The following is a 15273-nucleotide window of genomic DNA, read 5'->3' as shown; positions in this document are numbered from 1 at the left end:
ACATTAAAGATTTAGTAATCTATGCATTAGCCATGATGGTGGACAATTGGTATTCAGACTATTTCCCTAAAATCTATTGTGGATTGGAAGATAACTTATTAACCGGATTATTTTTCTCATCCAGGAATAGAAGTTCAACAGGTCTTTACATTATAGAAGTGTCACCCTTTGGAACTAAACTATGATGCGTTTTTTTAAGGAAGTCTTCCTCTGCTATTCCAGGCCACTGTTTGCATGATTTGAGGAGACAGTGCAGTCATAAACCTCTCTGATAACTAATAGGAAAATAAATATTAATAACAAAACCAAAACCCAAACAATTCAAAATAGAATGATTATTTTGTGGATGCAAACTGAATAGAAACTAACTACTACTCTCTACTGTACTTTCTGAATTCATGCAAAAAAATTTGATAAAAGTATTTTTTAAAGCTAAAAATGTAATTGTTGGAAGTAACAAAATAAAGTCATAGAGTTAGTGTGAAATAATTAAGGGGCAACTTATTTATCTACTTAAATGTAATGGACACTCCTATAAAAAAAGTATATTTATAGGGCAGCTTTTAAAAGTAGATTTAAAAAATAGAGATGGATTACTTTTTTGTTTCAGGAAAAAGAACAAGCTAATCATCTATTTCAAAATTGTTAAGAATAAGATTGGGGTCAAAACACATGCTTAAAGTGGCACTAAAATGACAATAACTTTTTAAAATTTGTTTCCCCTTCCTCTTTTTGAGAAAGCGGTATCTTTGAAAGGTAATTTGCTCCAAGAGTAAACTCTATCTTGTTTGAAATATGTTTAACATTCTTTTTATTTCTATAGAATAATTAAAACAAACTTAATTACATCTAGCAGTTTCAGAAAGTTCAAAGCCTTAAACTGTCTTTTGTTGGAGAATGCAAAATAACCCTTTTGTCAAAACAAACATAAAACTCAAATTCTGAAATCTAAATGTTATTTCAAGGCAGGACTAACACTGACTTTCTATCTCTGGCCAATATTTTGAATTACTTAAAAAATCATTTTTCTTTTATTCTTCTTATTTTAAGTTATTTAAATATTATCCCAATTGATCTTACTTTAAACAAAATTTTTAAAAAGCATAAACAAATTTTAACATACTATTTAAGTCTCTAGGTTTCAACAATGCCAGCTCCTGTACTTCATCTTCCTACGTAATTAAAAACATTCTCCAACTGATTTTGAATGATTTGATCAACTTCATTCGTGATCTTGATATAAATTCATTCCAAGAATGCAATTTTGATGAGTAAATCAGGGCAGTTTAATAGAGGAACAAAGGAGATAATCAAGAAATTATTCATGTTTACCTTTCATGTTTGAAAATGTGGCATTTAAGAATTGTAGCAGATTTGAAGCATAGTTATGTGCTGGAAGAAGACAGTGTAAGAAAGACAGCTGTCAGAGTTCAGTAATCCTGCAACATCAATATTGTTCACTAATGCTGCTTCCTCAAGAGAACTTCAAAACTAAGTTTCTGACAGTGCTCCAGACATTCAATAAAAGAAAAAGCACATTCATAAAGTATGAAACATTCTGTAATTTTTAATGTATACTTTAGTTTTCCTTTATAAAAAAACACCTAAAGCTAATTTTTTAAAAAGTTGCTAAAATTTCAAACTGCACAAGAACAAGTTCTTAACTGAGAGATTCTGATCAAAAACTTTTCAGTCATTAGAGAAAAATTTTTATATGTTGTAACTTCCTGCAGTTGAAAGAGTTAATACTCTTTAAATTCATGATATACTTACTTTACTCCCAGAAAATATCTTCTTCAATCATGGCCTAAAGCCATAAAATCATTATTATTGATGCCAGTAACTAAAAATAAGGCCTTTCCTGTCATTTTTTCAGGCACCTGCTTGTCAATTAACCTCAACCGGCAGCCTGCTGGACAGAGCTCCCTTAAGCACATAGTTCTTAATTCCAACATTTCATTACATAGTCAGTCATTGTTTCCTCTACAACCCTTTTAGATTCTGTGTAATTTCACAGAACTTCCCAAAGTATAACATATTTGAAAGAATGGCAAACTAAGAGTTGAATAATTGTATCTTAGTCTAGTGAATGTTAATCATCAAATACTACAGTTTCATGTTGTCATTCACTATCAAGACAGTTGACTTCTGTCCATGTGGATGCAGAACTAGAATGGCAAGTCTGCAGAGAACTAGTTTACCACACAGCTGAGCAATGATGCTCAAAGTACCCTTCATTATCCGGAAGCATTTATTACATAAGGGAACATTACATAGAGTTTGTGTGCATAGATCTACAGATAACATTAAGTACAGTTCACTGAAATTAACATTACTACACAGTACAGTTAGCTTACACTTTAAAATAAAAAGGGAAATTAATGGTAAGGAAACAGAATATAGTTAGCATTACATTATTCACCATTTGCTTGGAAAATGCAATGAGAACACACACATGCAAATTGGTATTTGTAGACCTGCCTTTGTAATTTAAAATGTTAATCAAATGTAAATTTTTTCTGTACAAAATTCATGAATGTTCATCTCTAGGCTGCATTGTGTCCAACCTTGTTGGAGTCCTTTTTCAATTTTCTTAGTATGAAAAGTCCCTCATTGTCCATTTCTCTTCCATCTCACCACCACCAAAGAAAATACATTTGACAATCATAATTAGAATACTGTCAGTAAAATGTAAAATAATTTTAATTTAGAAAACAACACACCCCTTGCTTTTTTTTTTTTTTTTTTTTTTGTAACAAAATCAATTTTTTGGGTTCCAAGCTATTCATTAGGAAGAGAATGTGTTTAATCTGATGTGAAGTTGGCTACCCAGCAGTCTAGTCAGACTGGAGAATGTTTAACTCTGGGTCTGGTAGGCTGCCAGCCATTCTAAATGTTTTCACATGCACCAGCAATAAATAATTAAATGTTTAAGTCACAGTTCTCAGGTTGGGCAGTAGACAGAGCTGAAATTTTATCACTTAGAGACAAGGAATTTGGTGGGGTTTTTTGGGCTTTTTCCCCCTTTGTTTTTTTTGTTTTTGTTTTGCTTTGTTTCAACAATTTGCCTTTAGGTGTTCAAGGCATAGATGATAGTCTTTCAGTTGCAAAGAATCAATTTTGATAATGCTTTCTGGACTTCAAATGATAACTTTTAGGAATTTTTTTTAACACCTATATTTGCAAAAAGGAAAATTCTATTTATAGTATTTACTGCAGGAAAGACCCCCCACATGAGCTCTATCACTAACAATCCATGAACATAGATAAATGAGAGTTCATTATAAGGTTACAATAGGAAGGGACAATGTCATCATAATTGAGAAAAAAATTTCAAAATACATATACGCTCTCCTTCACTCTCCTCCCAATTCTAATGGGGGGAGAGTACAGCCAAGTGTATTTGAAAAAAACCAAAAAACAAAAAACTCCCCAGGATTTCAAGGCACATTCCCACTGGGCACCTTTGGGGTTTCTTTCAGCTCGGAGATTCTACCTTTTTAAAAATGGATGGGGGGTATATGGCTAAAGGGCAAGACTTAGTGCTGACAAAACTGGAAAAGAAGACAGAACTTTCCTACACACACTTTCTGCAAAGCTCTTTCCTGATGCAGCCTAACTGTTGATGCTTTTGATAGTATTTAAATACCATGTATTTATAAATCACCTAACTAATCTTTGCTCTAAGCAGCAGATAGAAGAAATATTGGTCAGACAATCTGGGCAGAATGGTTGATCTCTCACACTTGCATTCTTTTACAAAAATACCTTCCAGAAGGTATGGTATGTTACAAACAGAAGACTATAAACAGCTGAATCTTCAGAGTTCATAAATCTTAGAATACCTCCGGTAAATTTTACCTGTCTTTGGAAAATAATTTCATGAGTTTTTGTTACATGTTTAATGCTCAGAATAAAGCTATATCACTTGTTTTATGTACATGAACGGAATAGGTTTGCCTACCTCTTCAGGTTAAGCTTTCCAAGCATAAGTTTAAAGTAATTTAAAAGTCAGTTTCAATAGATTAATTCCAATTTGAAAAAAAATGCTCTCAATATATAGCATAAAAATATTAGTATATGTCTCATTACCTTTTACCTATAATACAACTTAAATTTAAGATTATACCATGAAAGAATGGTATCATTAACATAGAAACCATTGACAAATACAGCCAAAAATACCAGGTCAAAAATACAAATTCACCCTGTATTTTCTGACTTTAGTCTTTAAAGCTCCAGTTAATTAATTTTAAATGCTTTTTAAAATTACAGGAGAAAAAAACAAGTACAAATGTACCAAGATTTTGGGATGTAAGATAAAAATTCTTCCCACATTTAGTCTGGAAGTTGGGATCTTAACCATGAAGCACAGTACCTGCTGAGCATCTTTGGGAGAAAAATCTACTGAAGAGAACTATAAATAAAGGAATTAAAGATTCCACTTTCAGATGTTTTTATAAATTTCATATTTGCCACTGCTAGCAAAATGCCTCTTCAATTTTTGCTTCTTGCCCAGATCATACAACATTAAAGGATGGATAATTTAGACTTTTATTTTGCTGAAGTTATTAATAAATTATTTTGACAGAAACAGCCATTTTTCATCTCTGAATAATGCAGGCTTCTTCTTTTAACACTTGAGATGCTTCCTTTGTGATCAGATTTTAATTTCCCCAAACTTGTGTAGTAATTTTTTTCATAGTTTCTAGTATATTATTTTTGACATTTCTAATTTAAAATGTCTAAAAACTCTTCAGATTGTATCAGTGCAGTATTTTTGCTTTGATTTAAAAACAAACATAACAAAACTATAAGCCTGTTTGATCAATGTAAACCACTAAAGGGATATGACTGTGCCACAAATGTATCCTTTAATACCTTCAGATACTATAATGTAAGTAAATCACTTCACTGATTCAAGACATGTCAAGTTGGATTCTCCTTCCATTCACAGCAGAACATTTGAGGGCTTTTTTTTTTTTTTTTTTAAAGTAAGACGACAGTGTCTGGATTCTTGAATATGATACAAAGTAAGGAACATATAGCTAAAACCTTCCATTTCATCGAGTTAACATCTTCCACATCTAGAGACATACAAACAATATTTGAATATGCTAGTCCTTACAATCATCCACAGGGTATCCTTTAAGGACAACTTAAGGTCATAAGCTATAGAAAGTCTAGCCTCAGTCATGCTCTAGAAAGGACTCAAAAAAGAGATTTAGGGGTGAGAGAGAACCATCTCTTTGCCACTTCAGAAGAGTTTCACACTTTGTAAAATGGCCCTATATTAGTCAATGAGGTAATCTATGGTATGCCAGACTGGGCTCCAAAAAGTGGGTGGTCTTTGCAGAGGGAGGTGCTCACTCACTCTACCTCTGGCCAGAGCCAGTTCCTGCAGCTGGACCGAAGAAGGCAGCCCACAGACTACACTCGGCACATTTCTTCATTTCTCACTTGAGTGCCCTTCTTTAGTTCCCTTTCAACTGCCCACTTTATATCGGCTTCATTACACCACCGCTCCATTTGTAATGTAAATTGGAAAACTCGGGGAAGTTTTTCTTTTGGCCTTGTCTACAGAAGAATACGGAGTGGTATTCAAAACGTATTAACACAAATCAATGGCACCAATAAAAGCAAAATCTCCTTAGCAACATAATCTTGATTGCAAAAGGAGAACTGAGAGCATTTAGCAGAACAGTGGCCCACATGGAATACGCATTTGTCTGGAAGAATCCAGCACAAAGCCTAAAAGAGAGATTTTGAAAAAATCCAAAATTAACTCACAGGGAACAGTTACTCTTTTTTTCAAAAGTACACAATTGGTTACATTAAATCTATCGTGTGCTTTTGGCTCAGCAACATTGTATCACACCGCTTTGCAAACTGAAATTACAACACCCTGCATGCTTCACATGAGTTACAGGGTGTTTTTTGTTTGTTTTGTTTTTTTGGGTTTTTTTTTTTTTTCCTTCGTTGATTTCTTTAGTAAAGCAAACAAAAAAGTCTTAAGAAATATTCATCTCACACACAATGTAAAGAAAACTGAATGGCCATCTAACAATATCTAAGACTGTAGGTACAAAAGGTTGGACTATCTTTTGGGCTTTCTGTGATGGATTCTACGATAGTAACTTCTACAAGCAGTAATGGCATTTTTGCTTAGGTTTCCAACTGTGGAAAGGGAAACTTAATATACTTCTGAGAACTCTCACATTTTTCTTGTCAGGATGAAAAAAAAAGTGAATAAAAGAATAGAAATTCAGAAAATAAATCAATCCTTTTAAAACTACAATACTGAGATGATTCAAGGAAAAAAAATAATCCACGAACACAAATTTCCCTTAGTTTTTAAATGTTTTGAATAGAATCAATTGTCATTTTGTACTTTTACTAAAACAATCCAGGTGATGGAGTATAAATGCATCTTAACTGCCTACTGCAAAAAGGTATCTTAGTGAACTGAGTTACAATTACTTTATTTTAGAATTATGTGTATGTATACACGCACATACATTTTTTCATATATATGGAACTACTTTTTAAAGGTTTGCACTAGAATCTGGGTCAATCAAATCAAATGGAAAAAAAAAAGTTTATATGATAAATAGTCATTTCATACAATGCAATAGATAAACTTCAGCTAAATACTGCTAAATATGTGTATTTGCAGGGATCATGATTAGAATTATTTCTGTTTCCTCCTGAAAACTTAAAAACCAATGCTAAGCCTAAATAGGATAATCAAGAACTCTATGTAATATAGCTCTACTGGCTTTTTAAATTTAGGGAAAACTTAAGATCTCTAGAGGGAAAAAAGGTAGTATGTAAGTTGTATTTTTTCCTCTTCTTTTTTCTAACTATAAAGTGAGTTCATGAACACAATAATATAAAATTTTCTTTTATAAGTGTATTGCTTATAGCTCCTAAACTCATATTTATAATGTCAGATGTTTTATTCCCAGAAATTTGTACAGGTCATGTTTATAGAAGAAATATGTTTGTGTGTTCATTCACACGGTCATTTCAATAGATGTGATTAAGTTTGGTCAATTTCCTTTAAAGTGATTTGATTTCTAAATTTTAGACTCCCTTTTCCAATGTCACCTAAATTAGCTTAAAAGTTTACTTAACATATTATAGTCTTTAGAGACCAAATGCTGTGAATTAGCTCATATTTCGGTTTTGAGCATAAAATCATGTGCTGAAGTCCTGTGTTACAGCAGAGTAACAATAAAAACTCAACTAGGCAAAGCAACAAAAACTCAACTAGATAAAGTAAAATTAAAAAAAAAAAAAATCCCCTAGCTCCATTTGTTTACTGGAAAAACCATGTCAAAGAAGACTTAATTTTATAAGACTAAATAAATATACTGCAACCAACAATGGACAAAAAGCCACCTTAAATACATATTTTTTCATAACTATAAAGGCAAACAAATTTTTATCTAACCAAAGGGAAAATCTCGTCTTAACAAAAACATGGTACTTGTTTGGCAATGGCTTTAATTTCTTAATAATGAAAGAAAAATATAATACATACCTTTAAAATTTAACTGTGTATTTTACTAAATTACTTCCATTTTTCTGGATTGAATTAAATTTATTTATGTAACAAACACTGGATATCTGCTATGTGCCAGGTCCTGAGATGGTGCAACTTTCTTTTTTTTAATGTTAGCAGACTTACCTAGATGTAATTAGAATTATCTGAAAGTATGATTAATAGGGACCCTGATCTTGGGTCTGCATAATTGCTCATCCATCAGAAATTTCTGATGAATTACTTTATTTGAAAACTACTCCATGCTCATCAAAAACATAGGAACAAATTCCTAAAATCCTTTATTTGGTACTTTTCAGATTGTTTAATTATCACACTTAAAACTATAAAAGATAAATCAAAGAATACTGTATTCAAGGTGGTCTCTTTTATTATCTTCTCAAAAGGACATGATAGAAGAAAACTCTAGAGTAATATTTTGCTTTAAAAAATAATTTCTATCGTAATACATAAAGAATGCATAAAAGGAAGTATAAAGCCACGTGCAATTCCTGGCCATTGCATAACCTTCACCTTCGTAAATCAAAGTGTAGGGCAGCAATGCAGTTATTTCTCTCAGCCAGCATGTTACTTTCAGTCATGTCTACCGTGCTTCCACTGCCACTGGAATGCTTAACTTTCCTGAGAGGGCAAAATGTCATAGCGCTAACAAATGTAAAAAGAAATAGACACGTTAAAAGGGCTTTGATAACTTTAGTTAAAACAAACTCATGTTTATGAAGACTTTGTGGCAATGCAATGAGACTGTTGTAATTATCCAATTAAATAAGCTGCTATGAAGAGAAGGAAGAGGAAGTGGTCTTTAATTTGTACAAAAGGTTTCTTGAGGAAATAGAATGCTCTTTCCTTCTAAAACATTTTAAATCTATGTAGCATTTATATTGAGAAAGAATTGAACCAGTTTTATTAAATTAAGAATCAGTAGGTAAAATAACAGGAGAGAAAAAATCTGCAGTTTGAGGAGACATTATGGTCCAACAGACAGGAGCACTGAAAATTTACTTATCTAGTCTTGAAGGTTGGGTGACATTGTTTCTTTAAAAAAAAAAGACTAGACAGCTCATCTGCCAAAATTAAGAATTACCTGGTATAGTTAGTTCACTGAAATATTTCTGAGATAAAGAGCTAGGGAAACAACATACCGTCTATTTTTCATGAAGAGAAAAAAGCAGTCAACTCTCAAATTCAGAGCACCATGTTTATGAAGTAGAGGAAATGTTAAAAACAAACCAAAAAAGGGCATGATTTTGCTTACATATCAGAGATGTGACTATATTTTAAAAGCTTTTATTAAAAAGAAACTTTTCTCAAGTATTCTATTTAATGTTTACCTGATTTTTAAGCATGCAAAACTTAATTTTAAGTACATATAGGGAGTACTCTTAAATTTTAAATGCAAAATTTGATAACTCAAGTTTCTGCTGATATTGTAAATAAGTCAAAAAAGCCACTCAACCATTACTGTTGAACATCTAGCTACTTAATTCTGTATAGCACTTAATGAATAACAGTAAAATAAATGATTTAAAAATATGAGGTAGTCAGAGTATCCTCCTTCTGTGAAAATGAGAAGCAAAGAGGCCAAGTAACTTGGTGATCTTGCAGAACATCAGAAATCAATCCAAATTCAGAATTAGCAATCTGAATTTCTGTTTTCAGAACTGTCTATTAAGGCTATAACCTGTTGTTTCAATTTAGCATGGGATGGGTTGAGGGGGTGACTGCTCCCTATAACAGAAACCAGTACACAGAATTATGACTAATAATGTAAATAATATTTATGTTTCTCTTAAATTACCTAAAAATCTTTGTAAATGTACAGAACAAGATAACTCAAGATTTAAAGACAAATCTTCAAATCTCAATTTATATACAGTAGTTCCTAAAAAACAGGATAAAGTAGGCTATTGTATCTATAAGAAATTAGGAGTTGCTTTATTTATTTTAAAAGAGTATTTATTTAAACATAAACTATTATGGATAACTAATAGTTTGATCTGGGATTGGTCTTAAGCCGATTCTTTCTGCCCTAATGCTAGACATAAATCAGATTTCTTCAGAAATACTGGTTTGAGAAGCCCCATATGCAACCATCCTATTACTCCCTTCCTGTAAAGAGTGGACTGTAAAGTAGGGTCTGTTGAAAAGGCAAACACAAACTGTACCACTGCACCAATTGGAAATTTAAGTTAAGAAATTCCCTTTTAAAGATGAAAGTACCACTTAAGCAGAATTCAGAATGTCAGCCATTCATCACTTAATGTGACTGACTCACATTAACTGGCCTCCTAAACACCTAGCTAAGAATGCAAAAACATTAACATTCTTACTGGGAGCTTTGGGGAAGGAAGACAGAAAGGCAATTCTAAACTATGTCCACGCCTGGGTGAAGACTCTGGAGATCAAGAGGGCAACAAAAGAACCCACAGTGCTTCAGTGGGATAGGAGAAGGAAAGAGTCCAGGACTAGATGCTGAAATTCCATCAAAGACAGTTTTAAAACATATGTACTTCTGATTTAGTATACTGACCAATAGCTGAGCCAAAGCAAATATTTACAGTAAAACATCAGGCAAGCAGCTAATAGTCATAATCGCGAAGAAAATACCATGAAAGTTCAAACAGTCTATATACAGAATATTAAATAACACTAGTATAGTTTGAACTCATGCAACTATGGGTCCCACTGTATTTTACTACTTAATATCATTTTTCTATAACCAAAGACAGATATGGAATGTGTCAAGTTTTTATATGGTCAGCTTGTGTCCACTAACATAAAGAAGCAATCAGAAGCTCTCTACAAATAACACTGAAAATGCAACCATGGAGCAAGTTGTGGTTCTTCCTGATTTAGAATCATTCAATTACAAAACTAGGTTTTTCTAGTAAGAAAAGGAAATTGTTTACTGGTATTTAAGGTTTGAACACTTTTTGATTTTAGGCCAAAACACACGTTCGTATTTTAAATGGATAAAACCTAGTCACTAAAGAGTCTTAATAAAGCATCTGATGACCATTTTATATAGGTAAGGTGACCCTCTTGTGAGAGAGGGGCATATCTACCTTAAAAGCTAAATATGTCAATTCAGTTTTACTATAGTCATTAGGTTTTGGAGTATATATTTTAACTCAGATATACAAGAGTCATGTACTAAAATATAATAGGGTCTGCAAAGTGCATTATTTGATAAAGGAATGTTTCTACACAAGAATCCTAGACTAATTGCAAAACACCAGTAACATAAGAACAAAGATCATAAGTTATTCACATAGCCCATGTAAAATCCGCAATTAGATTTTCTGCTGACAATACCTATTCTTGGACAGTTTTATAAGTATGGTTCAAGTCTCACAAACTTATAAGTCAGAAAACAGTAACTGAAGAGCAATCATCATTTCAAACATTTCCTTTGAACTAATGTTCACATAGCACAGGCATCTCTGACATTTCTAATTTCCAGTAACATGGGCACTTAAATTTATGATTCAAGAAAGGATAAACCAGAGTGCTTACGCCAGCTACTAATGAAATCCCAAGTATAGAAATCTAACCTCTCAAAGCGTGACTGGATTATGGTAATGCCACATATTAAGCATTCACAGCTCTTTTCTACACATTCGTTAGAAATATAAGTGTGCCCAATTCTAGGGAATCTTTAAGCAACTGATATACTTCTCAATAAAATTAGAAAAGCTTTTTAAAATCCTGTACTTAACATTATCAAGTATGAAAATCATCTTTTTGTTAAAAATATTCTGGGAACATAATGTTAAAATTACAATTTACAGAATAATAATAAGAGAAAAAAAAATGCCTAAATAGATGTAGTTCTTCCTTTAAAGCTGATTAGTATGGTGCTCGCTCAGTTCACAAAACTTTAGATTTGGAAACCTGTGCCGCATAGTCTGCAGTCATGTTATTCTGCTCGTTATAAATCCTGAGGCAGAATTAGCATCCTTCATACAACAATGCTACATCACACTGAAACCACAGAGGAACACTAGAGTCTGAACAGCGTTATCTTTTAATTGCACTACTTTAAGGAGACAGGATACATCCAAGATACACCGTAAATAAAGTGAGAAGTGTTTGAATTCTTGGTACTTTGAGCTTTTCAAAGGAAAAGTGTTTTATAAATTCAAGTTGGTAAGTGTCTTGCTGGGCAATGGAAACAAATAAATCTCAGACCAAAAAAAAAAAAAAAAAAGAAACTTAGTTTTCTTAGTTTTTAAAATAGTTCCTAATGTCTGATATAGGATATAAGATACTGGCATTCAACTATTCAAATTTTTATAGAATTACAGTACTTTGGAGAAGTACAAAGAAATACTTTTTAAAAATACAGATATATATAAATTAATGAAACTGGTATTTAAAAGGTTTAATAAAGGGAAAAAAGGTATTATATAGTGGTACCAATTCTTAATACAAATTAGCATAGTTTATATAATTTCAAAAGTTATTCACATTATTGCTCGATACCACAGTCGTATGGAACAAGTTCTTGACACACATAAAATTTGTATAATTCCAGGTTTATAAAAACAAAAATTTACAGATAGGCCATTCAGAAATTTAGAAAGTTTTAAAATGCATGGAGATATGTACAACCAAAAGGAGAAAAAAATGTATGTTTGTATATATTTTAAAGAAATAAGCTGATCTGATTCAAACTTAGATGTTACAATCTCAATCAAAAAAGTATACATAACTGGACTGAAAGCAAACTAGTGGATAGAAACAGTACTAAATATGTCCTCTATTTTTTTTTTAGCAATAATCTGTTTTTAAATATGAATGGGGTATTAAACACCAGCTTACTGTAATTCTAGAACTTTAGCTTTCTTTCAAAAACTTTTCAGAAACATATGCCCATTCTACAATTGTGTTAAATTGGGAGAAATATTTTCCTTAGAATTTTTAAGGGAATATTTTTATACTTCTGTATATAAGATTTGATAAACAATAGAAAGTAACCAAATAAGGCCATTATTAATACCATCTTGATCAAAAATATACAGATTGTAATGCTACTATATTTTGTGATCCTGAGCTCCAGTAACCATTAGATGCATGCATATCATTCACTGATTTGTATATTCTAATGAAAATAATTTAATCCTGCCTTGCTACTTTTGAAGACAGAAATACTTTCAAAACTTTTTGACAGGTCTTCATAACGTTACAGATATTTCTGTTGTAAACAGAGCATTAGGAATTGTATGAGAAAGAATGCGTTAGGTTTCAAAAAGCTATCAAAGAAAACTATTTAAAAATAATAACTACATTAAATTTTAAAAGCAAGAAAAATAATGCAAAGAGTGTGCTTGCTAGAATATATAAGTAGAGCCTTACAAAGGTCTTTTTCTATATTAAGGAATTAATAAATAAAGGACTCTGTGTACCTTGGTGGTAAAATAAAAAAGGCTAGCCATGTTTTATGCTAAGTTCAAATGTATTTTTTTGATAATACAAAAAAGTAATCCTTAAAATCAGAATACATAACAGAAAAGAGCACAATAACTTAAGTATTAAACATCTGTATGAAATAACTGTTGCAAAGTTTGACAAAAATGCACACTTAGAACATGCGGTTATTGAAAAAAAAAAAAAACCAGAAAAAAACACCACACGATTCTGTAGAACCAATGTTATGTCACCACCAGGAGAGCACCAAGCAAGGCACCATTGGAAAGACAACATACTTGGAAAGTCTCTATAAATAAAGTAAATGCTAATCTGGTCGAAAAATCGGTGTCTTTGGTAAAAATTCTATGAGGATGACCTGTAGAAGGAGAAAAAAAAGTTTTAAAAAGATTTTAAAAGATTTTTATCTTAAAAAAAAATTTCAGTTATATTCCATCACTTAAAATGATTTTGATAGTTCCTCTGACAAACAGGAGAATGCATGTATGAATGAATGAGAAAAAGGAGCTAGCATTTACTGAGGACTAACTACATACCAAGTGTTTCATACTATATACACCTATTTAATCTCAACAATTTTTTATAAGGCAAGTATTATCATCCTCATTTTATAGAGAAAACTGATGATCCAAGAAGTATAATATTATGGATTGTGAAATCAGTATTTGAACAAAGGACTGTCTTACCTCCAAAGCCTTGCCCCTTCTACTGCCCTATTGTGGTTGCAGTTGACTCAATATTTACTTCTTCAACCTTCTTCCCTTTTATCTAAAGCCCAATTCCATTGGTCTTTAAGTTCTTAGACTTACTCTCATTTTACTGTATCAGGATATGTGATCTCTAGACAAAGAGTGTTATCTCTCTCTTTTTTTTAAACATCCTTTTCTTCTCAGGTTTGCAAATTTAAATGTTAAAATTCATTCCAAAGGACACTTTACTAGGAAACTAAAGGGAACAAAACAAAACAAAAACAAAACACAGTAACAAAGAAAGACACAAACTGACCAGAGCTAATTTTTATTCCAAACTCAGAACTATCTTAAATTATTATCAATTCTTCCCCATGTCTTAACTCTGTATGGAACAGATGCCAAAAAAAAAAAATTTTTTTTTTTTGATTTGAACAGCTTCCAAGTTTGGCGAACTCCTCAATTCTTTTTCAGTAACTATGTCTTGAGATGACCTCCAGGTTTGGACACTCTTCTACATTTAGCCATTTGGGCCAGAAACCTTCATTTTCACCCTTCAGTTCTCCTGGCCTTTGATCTGTCCCAATAAAGAAGGCATTTCGATACATGGCTCAAAAATATTCCTCTCCTAGTGGACTTATCCTGCACTAAGCCTTAGGCACCCTCTTTGCCGCTCTCCTGATCTGTGACTTGCTTACAAAATGTTCACTAGCTTCCTATTCAGCTTCCTTATTTGAGCTAGAGTCTCCTGTTTCTCAGTTTCCTCATCTATAAAATAAGGGAATTGAACTAGATGAGAAGATTCTTTGCAGCTCTAAAATTTGCTGATTAAATTACATTTACAGTATATACTACATAATGTAAATTAAAGGCTATCTTTGACTATATTTGAATTACTACTAGTTTTTAAAGAATATATCCTACAAACTTTTTTCCTTTAGAAGCCACACACAGAAACTGACCACTTGTCTGATTTCTTCTAGATCATACTGCTCTATCATATCTGAATAAAAAGAAAAGTTGGTATCAAGTTAGTATTTTTCAGAGATTGACTCAAATATTCAAAATATAATGGAGGAACATTATTTTCCTTTAACTAACAAAATAAATTTCTATAAAGAAAAGTTGAGGTCAAATACATGGTAGATTATTTACTACCTTATCTTTTCAAAATTACTTTTAGGAAGTTTTTAAAATTATGTTTTCCCCCATTCAAATATCACAAATATATATACTCTGAGAAAACTTAGAAAAAATATATTTTAAAGCAATTTTAATGTATTTTTAACCTATTCTTCTGGATGTCTTCTATGATGGTGTAAAAAATAATATAATGGCTTTAGTAGAAGTGTTTATGTAAAAATTCATGATAAATTAAAGGAAACTGTTTTACAAACAGAGCACATGGTTCAGAATGTTTTACAAGGTTAAATTATTTTACTTTTAGCTAATAATAGAAAATCATAAAAATAAACATGAATATAATGAGCACACTTTATGAATCAATTACATTCATATAGTTCTATCTGGAAATAAAAACACTACGAATAACTTTTGTTTTCTCTTCCAAAGTAAATTTGGAAATAT

The 15273-nt window shown here is 31.7% G+C and overlaps 1 protein-coding gene across 1 annotated transcript in view; it reads right to left on the bottom strand.

The window, feature by feature from the left end:
* Positions 1-2237: 2237 nt before the first annotated feature.
* The window catches only part of CHIC2 (cysteine rich hydrophobic domain 2), a 57051-nt gene continuing 44015 nt past the window's right edge, over positions 2238-15273 (bottom strand). The window contains exon 6 of the mRNA XM_010996984.3: positions 2238-13355. Within this exon, the coding sequence (XP_010995286.1) occupies positions 13305-13355 (51 nt within the window). The 3' untranslated portion in view covers positions 2238-13304. The remainder of the gene's footprint in view (positions 13356-15273) is intronic.

The sequence above is a fragment of the Camelus dromedarius genome, chromosome 1 (genome assembly GCF_036321535.1).
Source record: "Camelus dromedarius isolate mCamDro1 chromosome 1, mCamDro1.pat, whole genome shotgun sequence".
In the NCBI taxonomy this organism is placed as follows: domain Eukaryota; kingdom Metazoa; phylum Chordata; class Mammalia; order Artiodactyla; family Camelidae; genus Camelus; species Camelus dromedarius.
This window is presented reverse-complemented; position numbering and strand designations above follow the sequence as displayed.